At 57.6% G+C, this 17,497-nt stretch overlaps 1 protein-coding gene across 1 annotated transcript; it reads left to right on the top strand.

The window, feature by feature from the left end:
• The first annotated feature begins 6,562 nt into the window (after positions 1-6,562).
• On the top strand, positions 6,563-16,195 carry UNC93B1 (unc-93 homolog B1, TLR signaling regulator). Its single transcript, XM_047692789.1, has 11 exons — positions 6,563-6,731; positions 6,890-7,031; positions 7,533-7,686; positions 10,117-10,278; positions 10,489-10,621; positions 10,951-11,044; positions 11,623-11,747; positions 12,230-12,412; positions 12,821-13,094; positions 14,611-14,729; positions 15,431-16,195. Exons 1-11 carry the CDS (start codon positions 6,636-6,638, stop codon positions 15,761-15,763), a joined length of 1,815 nt encoding a protein of 604 aa, XP_047548745.1. The 5' UTR covers positions 6,563-6,635; the 3' UTR covers positions 15,764-16,195.
• Positions 16,196-17,497: the final 1,302 nt, after the last annotated feature.

The raw sequence follows: 17,497 nt of genomic DNA, 5'->3' as shown, positions 1-17,497 counted from the left end.
ACAACAGGCTCAGAGACGTGCAGTGACCGGGGCAGGCACACACAGGAAGAGTGACAGAGGGGGAGTCTAGCCCAGCCAGGCCCAGGGCGTTTCCAGGGTGACCTGAGCCCTTGCTTAGTCACCGTCACTCCCAGGAGCCTCATCTCGCAGCTGAAAGCAACAGGCTCCGTTTCTTGGGCATTTGCTCTGCTGGGCACTGGCCGGGTTCTTGGCACATCTCCGCTTGGGGACCTCCCAACAGCCGGTGGTGACTGTCATCCCCAAGGCTTTTAGTTTTAAAAAATGGCAAAGAGTCAATTCCATGCCAGGGAAGTGGCATTAGGTGAACGAGGAATGGCCCAGGGCGGCCCTCTTTGGGACACAGTGTGGGGTCACGCGATTTGCCCCACAGCATCCCAGGAGATGTTTTGGGGCATCTGAATTTCTGTCTCCTGTTTTCTGTAAGGAACGTTCTAGAATGTCATCATGAGAAGAAAAAAATCAAACCTATTAGAGAGAAAAGAATCTGAGAACCGTTGCATGGGGGGTGGTGTGGAATATGGTGGCTCATTCCTGGGGTCTCAGCAGTGAGTGAGAGCATGAGGCCTGGATGGGGGTGGGAGGGGTGTGCTGGCCTCACTCAGTTCCCTGTCCTGGGAGGCTATGCTGGAGGCCTTTACCCAGGTCCCCCCACGCCCTCCTTAAAGGCAGTCCCAGTCTCAGGGCTCAAGAGAGGAAGTGGGGTCATCAGCCCCCCAGAGGGTCAGAGTGATTCAGGAAAAGCTGGCTCACGATCTGGGCTCTGGGATCCTGGCAGAGCCATGCCACTGCCCATGGGCCTCCCTCTCCCTGCCCCTAGCCTCTGCCAGCACCTGAATCTAATCAGGGAGCCTCTGGCTTAAGTACCTGGAGCTCTTGTGTCCAGGAGCATTTTCCAACATATCCCAGCCCCGCATCTGGACTGAGCCGGAGGTGGTTTTCCTGCGGGGTGTCTGGGCATATCTGCAGATCTGGGGAGCCCTGGCGTGCTGCCACTGCTTCCTCTGGCCTCCCCGTGTGGGAATGCTAACAAGACCCACATCACTCATTACTCAGCTTGGGACATTCGTATGCGTATTCTCTGTGTCTTCACTTTTGAAAAAAAAAAGGAAATGATATTATTTTCGCATTTAAAGGTAAATACGTTTCCTTTTTGCTTTTAATAAGGTTAGAATAGTACCGTTAAGCGCTGGGCACCATAACGCCAGATTTTGAACTACGTTAACCAGGATCTCCCCACAAAAATGTTCTGAAATGAATTCATTTTAAATAAAGCAATTTAAAAATTTAAAGTTACCGGGGCCCCCCCTGGTGGCTCAGTCAGTTGAGCATTTGGCTCTTGGTTTTGGCTCAGGTCTTGGTCTCGAGGTCACGGGATGGAGCCCCACGTTGGGCTCCCCGCTCAGTGCGGAGTCTGCTTGGGAGTCTCTCTCCCTCTCCCTCTGCCCCTCCTGCTCATTCTCTTTCTCTCTCTCAAATAAATAAATCTTTAAAAAATAATAAAATTAAATTGAAAGTCACCAACAGTCCACAGAAAGAGTCCATGTGTAACAAGGATTTTTTTTTTAAAGAGAAAGAGAGAGAGTGCATGTGCCAGCGTCAGTGGGGGGAGGTGTAGAGGGTGGGGAGATAGGGGGGAGGGGCAGAGGGAGAGGGAGAAGCGGATTCCCTACTGAGCAGGGAGCCTGACATCGGGCTCGATCCCAGGACCCCGGGATCATGACCGAGCTGAAGGCAGACGCCCAACCGACTGAACCACTTGGTTCACAAGGACTTTAATTAAATAACTCTGGGACCCTAAGCTGTACAGTAACCTCTTTTATGGGCCTGAACTGGGACCCAGAGAAAGGCTGCACTCTCATGGGAAGTCAGCATCTAGGATGCTGCTGGGCAAGAACTCGAGTCACACTGCGGGAGGTTCTGGGACACACGGGTGCTGGTATTTCCCTTACAGAGGGCAGACCACGGGCTCCCTGGAACAGCGTGTCTGCTCCCTGGCCACCTTCTCTTTGCTTTCTGGTTGCTTCTTCAAACATGCTGCTTGATTTCCTCTTGGGGACCTTCTGGTGGGAGATTTAAAAAAAAACAAAACAAAACCCAGTAAGTTCTGGGTTGGCCTGAGACAGTGGCTGTTCGGTAAGCCTTGTCCCCCCACCCCCCGGAGCAGAGAAGCCCGCATTAGGTACCTTTACCCTTGGACCAAACACACGCACTCAGGGCGTGGGAATGTCTCTCACCGCCTGTGCACTTCTCCCCCTGCCACGCGGGTCCCCAGCAGACAGCAGGCTCTCGGGCCAGAGCATCGAGAGGCTGCGTCTCAGAGCCTCCTGGTGCCTTCAGAAGTCACCCATCTTCCCTCTCTCCATTCAGAAGACTTTTGTGGGCCTGCCCTCTTCCTGATGTCGGGACAGCTAACGCCCTCCCGCCCTGTCTCTCTCCATAAGAGCCATCCGGCCTGGGGCACCTCCTCTCTCTTGCCCCTAAAGGTGTGCTCTGGTGTCCCAGATGCTCTGTTCCTCTGGTCCCCCACCACCCCGTTTTTAGCCAGTGCCCGTCCTTGTCCGCTTACTCTCTAGTAGTTTGCTCCGTGACGGCGGTGTGCTGGGGTTTCCCACACTAATGCCAGAGAAGACCAGGTACCCAGCTGGGGGGACACCCTGGGGTGCTGCTCCAGGGAGAGAGGGCCCTTCCCCAGCTTCTTCCTCCCTGGCTTGTCCTGGGTTCTTGGCCATCACGGCTGGAGGAGACGTGGCTACCAGCCAGCCCAGTGCACTTGGCTGAGTCATTTCTTTCCTTAGCGCCTCAAGGGAAAAAGGGTTTTATGGGTCACAGATCCTAGTGTCCACCCAGGCCCCGGGTTTTAGAAGGGGCAAGGGCTCATTCTTGGCAACCTCCTCGCTCCCCTGCAGAGGCTCCAGACCCCCCTGCCTCCTACTCCCTGCTCCATTGAGCTCAATCCCTGAGGCCACACCGCCTACCTCAGGCAGCCATCTTCCCTCCTCCCAGCCATGTCTCTGGCTCCCATTGAATTCTACAGGACTGCATCTTCCTGGGGGTGTCATGTGACCTGCCTCATGACCTCCTGGACCTCTTCATCCCTTCCCACACTGCAACACTGCCACACCCGGGACTCAGTCATCCCCCAGAGCGATGCACCTCAGTTCTCCGACCGCAGCCTCCTGGCCGCCTAGCACCCCCTGCATCCCTGCTGTCCGTCTCTTCCTGCCCCTGACCTCGTACTTCTGGGCACCTAGGGCATGACTCCACCTGTCTGCTCACCCCGCATCTGCACCTGGATGTGGTCCAAGAAAGCTGCTGCCCGAAGTCTCTGCAGATTCATGCCCTCCACACCCCCAGCCACCTGCCTTCCCAGCAACCCTTCTGAGATGCATATCTGTCACCCATTCACTCACCCGCCCACCCACGCACATTTATGGACCACCTACTAAGTGCTGGCACAGTCCTCTGCATGAGGGGAACGTGGTGAGCATTTGCCAGGGATGGGGGAGGGAGGATGGGGGAAGAGACCATTAAATCACAGAAAGCCAGGAGGGAAAGTCAGAGGTGGGGGCTGTACCCGTCATCAGGGTGGCTTCTTATCCTGAGGGTGGGAAGGAAGGAGAAAGGGTCCTCCAACCAGAAGGAGCAACAAGGGCAAAGTGGGGCGAGGGAGGGAAACAGGACATTTTTTTCTATCGAGATGTAATTGACATATAATATGGTGTAAGTTTCAGGTATACAACATACTGATTGGATACATTTATGTTGCAATGTGATTGCCAGTAATGCTAGCTAACACCTCTGTCACATCCTGGATTTATCATTTCCTCTAGAGGTGGGAATAATGGAGACCTAGATTCTCACCAGACTTACTGTTTATCATACGGTTTGGTTGTCTGTAATCCCTGCACCATGTCTTCCAGCTCCGGGACTCATTTATCTTCCAGTTGCTGGTATGTACCCTTGAACAACGCCTCTCCCATGCCCCCACTCCTAGCCCTGGCGGCCAGCATTTCACTCTGGTTTTTGGAGTCAGTTTTGTTGCCGTCTCTAGATCCCACCTAGAAGATACCGTGCATGTGTTTCCCCCTCTGATGTATTTCCTTTAGCCTAATATCTTTGAGGTCCATCCCTGCTGTTGCAAATGGCAGAATTTCCTTTTTCTCCTCACGGCTTAAAGGTAGGTCATTGTAGGGGCGCCTGGGTGGCTCAGTGGGTCAAGCCTCTGCCTTCGGCTCAGGTCATGATCTCAGGGTCCTGGGATCGAGCCCTGCATCGGGCTCTCTGCTCAGCGAGGAGCCTGCTTCCCCCTCGCCCCCTCCCCCATCTCTCTGCTTACCTCTCTGCCTACTTGTGATCTCTCTCTCTCTCTGTCAAATAAATAAATAAATAAAATCTTTAAATAGGTCATTGTAGATGTGTATACAATATCTCCATTATCCATCCACCCATTGACAGACTCTTAGGTTGTTTACATATCTTAACAATTGTAACAATCGTAAATTATACTGCAGTGGAGCTCCTGGGTGGCTCAGGTCGTTAAGCATCTGACTCTTGGTTTTGGCTCAGGGCATGATCTCAGGGTCTAGGATGGAGCCATGTAGGCTCCTCGCTCAATGGGGAATCTGCTTGGGATTTTCTCTCTCCTCCTGCCCCTTGGCCCCACTCTCTTACACACTCTCTCTCTAATAAATAAGTATAAAATCTTAGGGGCTCCTGGGTGGCTCAGTCGGTTAAGCGGCTGCCTTTGGCTGGGGTCATGATGCCAGGGTCCTGGGATCGAGCCCCACATTGGGCTCCTTGCTCAACAGGGAGACTGCTTCTCCCCTACCTGCCACCCCCCCTCCGTTTGTGCACTCACTCTCTTTCAAATAAATAAATTCAGTCTTTTAAAAAAAATAAAATCTTTTAAAAAATGCTGCAGTAACATGGGAGTATAGATATATTTTTGATAACCCGTTTTCATTTCCTTTGGATATTCATCCAGGAGTGGGATTGCTAGATCATATGGCAGTTCTATCATGAGCTTTCTGACGAAACTCTAGGGTATTCTCCAAAATGGCTGGACCAGTTTACCATCCCACCAACAGTGCATAAGGATCCCCCTTTTCTCTACATCCTCACCAACGCTTGTTACTGCTTGTCTTCTTGATTGATAGCCATTTTTACAGGTGTGTGTGTTTTTTTTAAAGATTTTATTTATTTATTTGACAGACAAGATCACAAGTAGGCAGAGAGGCAGGCAGAGAGAGAGGGGGGAAGCAGGCTCCCTGCTGAGCAGAGAGCAGGCTGGATCCCAGGACCCTGAGATCATGACCTGAGCCGAAGGCGGAGGCTTAACCCACTGAGCCACCCAGGCGCCCCTATAGGTGTGGTTTTGATTTGCTTTTCTCTGATTGGTGGGTACCCTTTCATGGGTCTGTTGGCCACTGGGATGTCTTCTTTGGAGGAAAAATGGCTAGTTAATTCTTCTGTCCTTTTTAAAAGCAGAGTATTCACTTATTTGTTGTTGTTGAGTTGTATGAATTCTTTTTTTTTTTTTGAAGATTTTATTTACTTATTCATGAGAGACAGAGAGAGAGAGAGAGAGACAGGGAGAGAGAGAGGCAGAGGAAGAAGCAGGCTCCCCACTTAGCAGGGAGCCCCCTACGGGACCCCAGGATCATGGCCTGGGCCGAATGCAGACGTTAACCATCTGAGCCACCCAGGCACCCCTGAATTCTTCTTCTTCTTTTTTTTTTTTTTAAGACTTTATTTATTTGACAGAGAGAGAAATAAAGAGATCACAAGTAGGCAGAGAGGCAGGCAGAGAGAGAGGGGGGAAGCAGGCTCCCCGCCCAGGAGAGAGCCCAATGCGTGGCTGATCCCAGGACCCTGAGATCATGACCTGAACCGACAGCAGAGGCTTAACCCACTGAACCACTCAGATGCCTGGGAACCGTGTATTTTTAAAAGCTTCAAAGTGTTTGCGGCCAGGGTGACAGCCAGGGCTGGGGAGCCTCAGCTCCTGCAAGACAAGAACGTCGGGGACTCTCTGCAGCGCAGATCCCGCAGGGCCAACCCAGCGCAGTCCAGCAGCCGCCCGCCTCAGTCGGCCACCTCCAGGCAGGAGTTCCCTCCGGCAGACGCCAAGCTGAAAGCGGAGGGCGCGCGGGCGGTGGGCACCGGCTGTCGAGTCCCCGCTGTGGGAGCCCTCGGTGGGGCTGCTACGGGGGCTCTTTGCTGACCCGCAAACACGCCGCATGGGGGCAGGAGGTGGGGCTCGGGATGGCAGTGGAGACCCTATAACGGGCCTGGCACCTGTCTAAGGCTCTGCATTCACCCGGTTACACCCTGGGAAGCAGCGCCGAGTGACAAAACTGAGGCAAACCGAAGGGGAGTGAATCCAAGTCGCAAAGCCATTCAGCGGCTGCGCGCAAATTTGAACTCACACCGCTCGTCCCCGGGGCGGGGTCCGGGCGGCCCCCCACCCCCACCCCCACGCGCGCCCGGACGCCCTAGACACGCCCCTCGCGAGGGGGCGGCCCGCGGGGCGGGGCCGGGTCGTGGGGAGGAAGTGCCCCGCGGGCAGCTCGCTGTCGGGGAGGCCGCAGCCACTGCTCCGGCGGGGTCGGGCCATGGAGGCGGTGCCGCCGCTCTACCGGGTGGCGGGGACCGCGGGGCCGCAGGGAGATGAAGACCGGCTCGGGGTCCCCGACGGGCCCGGGGCTCCGGTGAGCGGGGACGGGTCTGTTGGGGGGGTGCGAGGACCCGGAGTGCGGGGGGCCCTCCCGGGCGGTGGGGTGGGGAGCGGGGAGCGGGGACCCGGGGCCTCCCGCCCGGGAGTTGCGAGTCCTCGGTCCCGGGTGCGAGCGCCGTGCGTGCCCCGCAGCTGGACGAGCTGGTGGGCGCGTACCCCAACTACAACGAGGAGGAGGAGGAGCGCCGCTACTACCGCCGCAAGCGGCTGGGCGTGCTCAAGAACGTGCTGGCGGCCAGCGCGGGCGGCATGCTCACCTACGGCGTCTACCTGGGTAGGCGGCCCCGCGGGTCCCGCGCAGAACCGCGGCTTCCCGCCCCCACCCCGGCTTCCTTTCCCAGCCCGGGTCAGGGAAGGAGAAACCCAAGGGGCCAGTTGGCCTCCCTTCCTCTTTCACTTCCCCAAATGCCGCCCTGCGGCTGCAGCTGCGACCCCACCGCATGGAGGTGGGGTCCCCGGGCAGCGTTCCCGGTTCCCGGCCAGAGCCTTCGTGGGTGGGCGTGCGGGCTGGACTGGGCGCCCCGGGCAGGTGTGCGGCCTTCCAGATGCGGAGCGCTGCCCGTGTGTGGGTGCGGGTATGGGAGGGGGTCTGGAATCGCGTGGCCGGCGCTGCCACTGACTGTCAGGACGTTTGGCCCCGTCCGGGCAGCCCTTTCTGTCCTCCTTCATGGGCACTGGCATCGGGGGCACTCCTTTGGCGACCGGAGCTCCCTTAAGGCTGGTGTGTCGCCGCCAGAGTTCAGCTGTCGCCGTCGTGTCTTCTTCCTATCCCCAGGCCTCCTGCAGATGCAGCTGATCCTGCACTATGATGAGACCTACCGCGAGGTGAAGTACGGCAACATGGGGCTGCCCGACATTGACAGCAAGATGCTGATGGGCATCAATGTGACGCCCATCGCGGCTTTGCTCTACACGCCGGTGCTCATCAGGTGCGAAGCTGCTGCCATGTGGAAGGGATGTGAGGGCTGTTGGCCGATGGTGTTCTGGGGGGCCAGGACCTGGGTACAGGCCATGCCTACCTGGAGGGGTGAGAGAGAAGGAGAAAACCTGGGTTTGGTGAAGGAAGCTGGAGATTCACCCGAGGGCACAATTTGACAGAACAGAGTCACTCCTGCTCCTTAGCTCAGATTGCCTCCCATGGCATCGCCCTGTGCCCTCCTTCGTGGCTTGGAGCTACAGTGAGTGACCTTTGGGATCAGAGCTGGGGAATCCCTGGAGAGACTTTGATAAGTCCCCAAGACCCAGGCACCAAGCCTGGCCTGATCAGCTGTGGTCAGTGTTGAGGAACATTTCTCACTGAAAAGGCATGGCTGGGCAGGTGCCCCAGAGAGTTTACTCTGGTCCAGAGCCTTGGAGGCATCTGGTCTGGCCTTATGGCCGGTGTGAACTCCCCTCCATTAGCACCCTCCTCTCCAGGAGGTGGGTCTCTGCTCAGATGAGACCCAGAGACTAGCAGACAGGTTAGATGGGTCTTAATTCCTCTATCTTAAACCAAAAGCCAAACAAACAAACCTTCCAAACCCAAAAAACTCAAAGCTCCTTTAACATAATTGTATAAACAGCATTAGAATCATAACTGAAATCAGAAAAAAGAAAATCCTTCCAGGCCTGCCAGCAAATCAGCTGTTTGTTGTCCCCCCCAGCACAGATGGGTAACCTTGATGTCCTTGTCACCAGAGCTGTGTGGGATGTTCACTTTTACTTTCTTTCCTTTCGTTGTGCACATCTTGGCTGGCTCCTCAGTCTTCACCCTCGGTACTTTAGAAGGGTAGGTTCTCTGCAGAGGTGGGGGCACCCAGTCATGGCTCCGAGTTGGACATTCAGCTCCCTCCCCTTTTTGCACATTTACATTGTACTTGTAGCTCTTCCCTTTTTTTTTTTTTTTTAAAGATTTTATTTATTTGAGAGAGAGAGAAAGCATGAGCAGGGGAAGACGTAGAGGGAGGGGGCAAGAGGTAGAGGGAGAAGCAGAAGCAGAGATCCCATTAAGTGCCCAGTGGGATGTGAGGCTCTATCCCAGGACCCTGAGATCAAGACCTGAACCGAAGGCAGACTCCTAACTGACTGAGCCACCCACGTGCCCCTAGCTCTTTCCTTCTTAGAAAAAAAAAAAAAAATTGCTATGATAAATTTCTAACAGTGGCCTTAGCAGAGTAGAGGTATGCGAAAGGCTTTATGGCTCTTAAAACAGATCGCTATGGATAACAACAGCTAATTCTTTCTTTGTTTCCCATGAGCTTGCCCAGGTCCCACAGGCAGCACCTGGCAGTCGGAAAGTTTGAGTCCCCCACCCCCAGCTTGCCCCTTGCCCAAACTACTGGGCTGATCTTTTTTTTTTTTTTTTTAAGATTTTATTTATTTGACAGACAGAGATCACAAGTAGGCAGAGAGGCAGGCAGGGAGAGAGGAGGAAGCAGGCTTCCTGCTGAGCAGAGAGCCCCATGTGGGGCTTGATCCCAGGACCCTGGAATCATGACACGAGCCGAAGGCAGAGGCTTTAACCCACTGAGCCACCCAGGCGCCCCTGGGCTGATTTTCTAAAGGGCTATGCCAACCACTTGATCCTGGCCATGTGCCTCATTTTTTAAACCACAGCCTCACTAGCAATGAGTGTTAGTATTTTTATTTTTTGCCCGTTTACTCCATCAAAATGTACAGTACATTTTTTTGTGTGTGACTTGCCTTCCCCCAAATAAATCAGAGTCCCGTGTATTTATTACATGGCAAAATACGGTTCATAAAAGAACCACGGCCTCCTGTAATAGAAGAGAAAGTAATTGTACCAGAAAATTAGGGTCATTTGAGCCAGTGGGGAAGAAACTTCCCAAATGACCACAGCGGGGCTGCCAGAGCAATGGGCAGGGAGGAAGAGATACTGGTCCTGGCTCTGGCCTCTCTTGGTCCTTGTTTCCTTGTCCCAGTTTGGGTTGTGCTCTTGGGGGCCCTGAAGTCCGAGCACATGAGATCAGAAAGGGAAGGGGGCTTGGCCAAGTCAGCCCAGAACACAAACGAGAGCTGGATGTGCCCGTAGACCACTGACCTATCCCCCACCCTCACCCCCACCTTATCTCCCTCCATCCTTGCAGCAGCCATCAGGCTTGTGGCTTGGGCTCTGTGCCTACATGAAGCTGTGAAAACTGAAGTGTGTGGACACAGGGCTCCCCTGAGACCACAAACAAGTCCATATCTCTGCTACTCCATCTTAGAGCCCCTGACTCCAAGCCCAGGGATTCACTCCCTACCTCACACCAACTCATGAGCTGGGACTTGGAGCTCATGGTGGCTTGTGGCCACCCTGGTCTGAGGCCACAGTAGCCTGGGTAGACTTGTGGTGCTATCATCCCTCCCACTGCCCATAGGTTTTTCGGCACCAAGTGGATGATGTTCCTGGCTGTGGGCATCTATGCCCTCTTTGTCTCTACCAACTACTGGGAGCGCTACTACACGCTTGTGCCCTCAGCTGTGGCCCTGGGCATGGCCATTGTGCCTCTTTGGGCCTCCATGGGCAACTACATCACCAGGTGAGCCTGGTGGACATCAGGGCGGGAGGCTGGAGACCTGGCTGAGTCTCTGCTGCATTGCCAGTGACTCGGGGACCTTGGGCAGCTCTTTCTGCCTTTTGGGCCTCGGTTTCCCCATCCATGAGATGTAGCCCATAGCCCTGGATGCAGGAAGCAGAGACATCTGCTGGAGGTCAGACTGGGGGAAGCTTTCTCTCCTTTGTGGTCCAGGATGGCTCAGAAGTACTATGAGTACTCCCACTATAAGGAGCGGGATGAGCAGGGACCCCAGCAACGCCCGCCACGGGGCTCCCATGCACCATATCTCCTGGTCTTCCAAACCATCTTCTATAGCTTTTTCCATGTGAGTACCACCCGTGGGGCCATTGGGGGAGGGTATTCCAGGCCCAGAACCCACACATTGGAGCCCATCCCACAGCCTTTTCATCTCTCTAGTCCCACTGCCGTTTCTTGAGCCCAACCTCTGCTTACTTGCCTCGAATGACTGAGACCTCATCCCCTCCCTGTGCAGGAGAAAGTCCTCCTGCACTGGGCACTCCCTCCTGCCATGAGGCTGCCCCCAGAGGTGGGAGGGCTCCTGTTCTGCCAAGCCTGTGCCCAGACCCCTTCCCGATCAGGCCTGTGCCCCCTGCTTGGTTCTGAGCCTGGCCCAAGCCGCCCTCTTGCCCACAGCTGAGCTTCGCCTGTGCCCAGCTGCCCATGATCTACTTCCTGAACCACTACCTGTATGACCTGAACCACACACTCTACAATGTGCAGACCTGCGGTTAGTCCTCTCCGGGTGGGGTCGCCAGGGCCTGCTCACCTCCCCCAGTGAGTCATCCAGCAGACACTGGGCTCTTGAGAACGCCCAGAGAGGATGTTCCTGCCCCCAGATTCAGGGCTGAGAGCCTAGTGGGCAAGGCATGTAGCCCTGTAGGAGTATGCATTAGGACATTGGACCTAGCCTCATGGGGACAGGGTACATCAAGGAAGGCTGCCTAGAAGAGATGCCATCTGGGCTGAGGCTTCTGGGGGATATCTCTCAGGGCCATGCATACATACTCTCAGAGCTCAGTCCCTGCAGGGTGAATGTATGGGGTTGGGGGGTGGACTGGTACCCCTTGTCCAGCCTCCTGGCACTAAAGCAGTTGGGCGGGGAGGGGGGAGGCACTCTTCTTTGCTGCTTCTCCAGCCCCAGTGGCCCTCACCTCCAAACTGCTCCCCAAATGAACCCTGCCTTTGCAAGCACTGCCCTCACCCACCACCTCTAACCCTCGCCTCCACCCGCCCTCCTTGCTCCATTTCTTCGTGGCTGAGTTTATAGTGTGCTCTACTCCCCAACCCCCGACCGCCTCTCTCCAGGCACCGACAGCCAGGGCATCCTCATGGGCTTCAACAAGACCGTTCTGCGGACCTTACCACGCAGCGGAAACCTCATTGTGGTGGAGAGCGTGCTCATGGCGGTGGCCTTCCTGGCCATGCTGCTGGTGCGGCCCAGGATGGGGTGGGGCGGAGTCAGTGAAGTCTGGGGACCGAGGCGGGGAGAAAGGGGTGTGATCTGGGCTCATTGCTGGCAGCCTGGGCAAGGTTATGGCTTGGAGTCCTGGCTGAGTCCTGTGGGGGGCGGGGCCTGAACCTAGTGGCCAGGCTAGAGGCTCGGGACTGAACCTGGAGTCGGAATCCCAGAGGCCAAGGGGAAGAGAACCAAGGCTGGCCCGGGGTGGAGTGGGAGAAGGTCTGAGAGGACTGGGCTGGGGGCGGAATCCCAGAAGCAGAATTAAGATGCTGGGGGGGCGTGATCTGGGCGTGGCCTCCTCCTGGAGGCGGAGCTGGGAAGCCTGGCAGAGATCTGCGAGTGCGTCTGGGGGTGGGGCCCGGGGCTAGGAGGCGGGGCCCAGAGCTGTGGGTGTGTCTGGGGGCGGGGCCTGGGAAGCCGCCCTGCCCACCAGCTCAGCTCGCGGGTCCGCAGGTGCTGGGCCTGTGCGGTGCCGCCTACCGGCCCACTGAGGAGATCGACCTGCGCAGCGTGGGCTGGGGCAACATCTTCCAGCTGCCCTTCAAGCACGTGCGCGACTTCCGACTGCGGCACCTGGTGCCCTTCTTTATCTACAGCGGTTTCGAGGTGCTCTTTGCCTGCACGGGTCTCGGCCTGGTAAGTTCAGCCTATTAGGCGTTGCCAGATAAAATACGGGATTCCCGGGCAAATTTGTATTTCGGATAAAAGATGAATGGGTTTTGAATACATGTATGTGTATGTACAAGTGTGTCCCAGATGCGCCCCTCCCTCATTCTTCTCTTCCCTGGCTTCCCTCACTTCCCCCCCACTTCCCCTCTGCCTTAGGTAAATTATTTTACGGCTCTGGGCCTCAGTTTCTTTCCGCGTGAAGTGATTCCAAGAATGATGCTTGCTTCCAGAGGGGTTTCACGGTTGAGATGGGATCCCACCCCTGAATCTGGGGACACTGTCCAGACAGTCATCTCCTGTCTGTGCCCTCACAACCTTCCCTTGACCCTCGGAGGGAGTTAGCCCGGATCTCTAACACCCCTGTCCCCCCTGCAGGGCTACGGCGTGTGCTCCGTGGGGCTGGAGCGCCTGGCCTACCTCCTCGTGGCTTACAGCCTGGGCGCCTCGGCCTCCTCCGTCCTAGGCCTGCTGGGGCTGTGGCTGCCACGCCAGGTGCCCCTCGTGGCTGGGGCCGGAGTGCACCTGCTACTTACGCTCGGCCTCTTTTTCTGGGCCCCTGCACCTCGGGTCCTGCAACACATTTGGATCCTTTACGTGGCAGCTGTCCTCTGGGGTGTGGGCAGTGCCCTCAATAAGACCGGGCTCAGCAGTGAGTACAGCTGTGGGCACTGGGATGGCAGAGGACCCTGCGGGGACCTCGGGGTGGTTGGGGAGGAGCTGCAGGCCAGGGACAGACACAGGCTCCCGTGGGTACCCTGGGGATCTGTTACGGTGCAGATGGCCCTCCACTGACTGACCCACCCAGTGCCCCGAGGGAGGGCTGCTGTATGGGAAAGAGCTGGGAGCAGGCATGAAGCCCCAACCGCAGTCTGCAGAGTGGCGGGGTGCACCCCCTGAGTCTGGGCTGCTGGGGCAGGGGCATTGGGAAGTAGAGCCCTGTTTGCAGAAAGGTGGGGTGGGTCAGAGTTCAGCGGTGTGATGCTCTCTGCCCACGGCGGGCATAGCCTGGTGACACCCAGCTGGTCCACGCAGGCGCAGCTCTGTGTCTTCCACATCAGCTTCTGTTCTGATGGGCCAGAACGTCACCCCTGGAGGTGTGATGTGGGGGACATCCCTGCCGTGGGCAGGGCAGGGGCTGGCTCTGGAGACAGCTGTACGCCCCCCCCCCCCCAGAGGGTCCAGCCATCTGTGCTTGTCATTGGGCCTGGAGCTCCACACTCAGGGCCACACTTTCTTGGCTGCTGCTCAGAGGCAGCCAACCTGGGTAACTCGGGTCCATGACAAGCCTGGGCCTGGACCTGGCATTCCCTTCTGCCCACCCAGCTGTGCCTCCTGCCTCCTCCTTGTGAACCCTGGGGGCTCCGTGTCCCCTCCCAGCAGCCCCAAGGGGTACAGTCACACCACAGGGCCTCAGGGCAGGGATGTTAATGTCCCGGGTGGCAGGGGACAGTGCAGTTTGCCAGGTGCCATGCCAGGCTTTCTTGCCTTGAAACCTCAGAACACAACACACAATACATGTGGTGTCATTTTACAGGCCGGATACCTGGCCTGGGACTTAACTCACCCTGAGTCATCCCCAGAGCCAACGTTTGAATCCTCCTCTCTGTACTAATTCTCTGCACTTTACCATCCTGAGAGTACGGGCTGCGTCTCCTGACTCCTGTGGGCTCTTTCTTCCCGCCCCAGGGAGGATTCCTTGAGAAATCGTTTGAACCTCCCAACTTCAGGTCTGATTCGCAGAAAGCTTGTTTCTGTGAGCAGCTTGCCCTGCCTGAGTCCTGGGCGAGGAGAGACAGCCCCCGAAGGTCCGAGAGAGGACAGGAGATGACGGCACATAGAGCACTCCACTTGGGAGGCCACACATGTGCTCTAGAGTGAGGCCCAACTGTCCGTCGCCCCGCCCTGCCCCCTCAACACCCCACCCCCACCCCAGCAAGGTACCTTGTCTGTTCCGGCCTCTCCTGGGCTCCCCAGGCGGCCTCACAACCAGGGCATCCACCAGGGGGCAGGCCAGGACCTGTTCACAAGGGCTTTCTAGGTGCTCCAAGGCTGAGGGCTGAGACCCGCCCAATGCTGGGCCTAGGGTGGGTCCCAGCGGGGAGATCAGCCACTCTGGGCCCCTGATGACGTCTCTCCCCTTCCTGCCCTGTCCTGCCCGCCTGCAGCACTCTTGGGAATCCTATATGAGGACAAAGAAAGGCAAGACTTCATCTTCACCATCTACCACTGGTGGCAGGCGGTGGCCATCTTCGTGGTGTACCTGGGCTCAAGCCTGCCCATGAAGGTGAGCCTGAACGTGGTGGGAGGAGGGTCTCTGGGCTGTTAGGCACCCCACTGGCCAGCCCCTGGGCCACAGATACTTTCTGAATGCCCACTGTGGCCTCGCAGTGCCCGAAGGGCACCACTCCCCAAGGGCTGGGTCCTAGGTCAGGCCCACTGAGTGGCCCCAAACCAAGACCCTCTTACTGCCTTACTTCCCACGGTCCTCAGTTTACCCATCTCTGAAGGGGTTCAAGTCGTCTCGTTCCTTGTGGGTGCCTCCCAGCCACCTTGCGGGTCCTTTGATGACCTGTTCCCAGATGTCACCTCTGAGCTGTCCCTTCCCAGCCTGCAGGGAGCAGGGTTCCTCGTTCTCTGCTCCCACCGACCGGTGGGTCTGTTTAGCAGGTTCCCACCAACATTTGAAAAAATGAAATAGAAGAGAATGTGGTGCTTGTGTGTGTGTGTGTGTGTACTGTTAGGATGGGGAATTCTGTTTGGCTGTGGGTCACGCTCAAAATCTTCCAGGAGGGGTGGGTCCATTTCTTATGGTCCCTGCGTGTCAGGGACACAGTGGTCTTAGCCCCAGCTAAGGGCACAGCTGGGCTTTGAGCCGTTACCCTCAGGGAGATGCTGAGGAAGCTGAGGTGTCCGGACAGAGAAGGAGCTGCGCCGGGACATGCGGGCCACGAGTGGACCTATCCCGCGAGGTGTCTGTGCCCACAGGCCAAGCTGGCGGTGCTGCTGTTGACCCTGGTGGCGGCCACCGCCTCCTACCTATGGATGGAGCAGAAGCTGCGGCGGGGCGTGGTCCCGCGCCAGCCCCGCATCCCGCGGCCGCAGCACAAGGTGCGCGGCTACCGCTACCTGGAAGAGGAGAACTCGGACGAGAGCGACGTGGAGGGCGTGCATGGAGGCGGCAGTGGCGGCGGCCTGGGGGACTGCGTGGAGGAGGAGGCGCCGCCCACGGGACCCCGGCCTGGCCCTGAGCCAGCTGGCCTCTGCCGCCGGCCCTGCCCCTACGAACAGGCCCTGGGAGGCGACGGCCCAGAGGAATAGTGAGGGGCCCAGCCAGCTCGCCGGCCTCCGTTTCCCGAGGCTCAGGTCGGGGTCGGGGAGCATCTTCAGGAAGGACCTTTTCTGGGACCGCAGGTTCCACAACGCCCCAGATCCCCGGGCCGCCTGCCACGCGGGACTCACCCTGCGGCCCCTCTGACGCGTGTGGAGCTTTAAGACCCCTGGGCCAGGCCTAGGGTTGGAGGGACAGCGCAGCCAACTCAACCCCGCTCCACGACCCCTCCCCAGGTCTGAGGAAGGACAGGGTCCTCCTGCCACAGCCCGCCGCCGCCCCCCGCCCCCGCCCCAGCACAGCCCTCAGCCACGCGCCTCGGCAGGGTGTGTCTCACGCTTTGCACATCTATCCCCGTGGTCCGTCAAGAGGCACGACTTTTTACAGAAAATGAGAATTAAAGAGGTTTTGTATTGTCCCGACGGGGAAGTGTCAGTCTGGGGGGGGTAAGCAGAGCATCCCGGATGTGTGCCGGTTGACCCTGCTGGGCCGCTGACTTTGAACCCACCCACCCCCACCCCCCGTGGACCGCGGCTGAGGGGGAGGATCCCTAGGCCCCGCCCATCGGGCTTAGCCCCGCCCCTCCCCGCTTCTGCCTGTTTTGCCGGTCCCACCGCATCTACCCAGGACGGAGAAGCCCCTGCGTTGGCCTGCAGGGGCCAGAGCGGAGAGTGCGAGGGGGCCTGGGCCTGGGCGCACCGTGGAAAATAACCGAGGCACTGGGGGGGTCAGAAACCGAGAATGTTGGGGACCCCTGTGTGAGCACAGGGCTGGCACAGAGAAAGCTCTCAATGAACGTGAGCCATTGTATACCTATAGTGAGTCCCTCCCTGGACCCTGGGGTACCCTTTGCCCAGAGGACTGACTGCATTCTTACGGGGCCCAGTACTAGGGAAGGTGAAATCTGTGGTCTGTGACTCCTGGGAGGGGAGCGCCCCCGCCCCGGGTGTTCTGCAAACCAGCGTACACCACTTACCAGGTTGTCAGGCAGATTCTGGGGTCCTGTAGTCAAGGAGGACAGGGAAGGCGACAGCTATAGCCAGGGTCACAGGTCACCTCCCCCAGCCTCCCTACCAGGTGGCCTGCATGCTCAGGCAGGTGAAGAGCCCCAAGCTCCCCCCCCCCCCCCCGCCCGTACACTCAGAATTTCACAGACCAGCAAACCCAGAGAGGGTCATATCCTGGGACCTGTAGTCCGGGGGAGTTGCCCGCCCTGCCCTTCCAGTTCCGCATCAGCATCTGCATGGAAAGGAAAGTTCTCTGGCAACAGATGTGACAACATCCTCCTGGCAGGATTCCAGCTGAACTCCGGTCCGAGCTGAGCAGACACTTGGATAATAAGCCTCTGAATGCAGGACTGGGTGCTCTTCAGAGGAGCGTGGACCCCTGGGTGTGCCAGGCAAGGTGGAGAGGGGGCAGGAATAGGTCTACAATTTGTCACAGTCCAGAGTCCTGTCTAACGTCTATCCAGGTACCAAAGACTCCGATGTTGAACAGATGGGAAGGTGGCCCAGGAACAGGGAGCAGCCACTGGGGAGGGAAGCTTGGTTTCTGATCGCGCTCCTCGTGGCAGGTGAGTTCCCCATGAGAAGGCGTCACATGCCCCATCGCTCCTCCTGGCAGGTGGGTGAGAGCCGCACACGGACCCATGCCCGGCAACACACACGCAAACGTGTCAGGCAGCGAGTGTCAGGTAACACCTGAAGGCTGCACACAGATCCACA

The sequence above is a fragment of the Lutra lutra genome, chromosome 10 (assembly GCF_902655055.1).
Source record: "Lutra lutra chromosome 10, mLutLut1.2, whole genome shotgun sequence".
NCBI lineage: Eukaryota > Metazoa > Chordata > Mammalia > Carnivora > Mustelidae > Lutra > Lutra lutra.
Note: the sequence above shows the minus strand (reverse complement) of the source record. Positions and strands in the feature narration are given on the sequence as shown.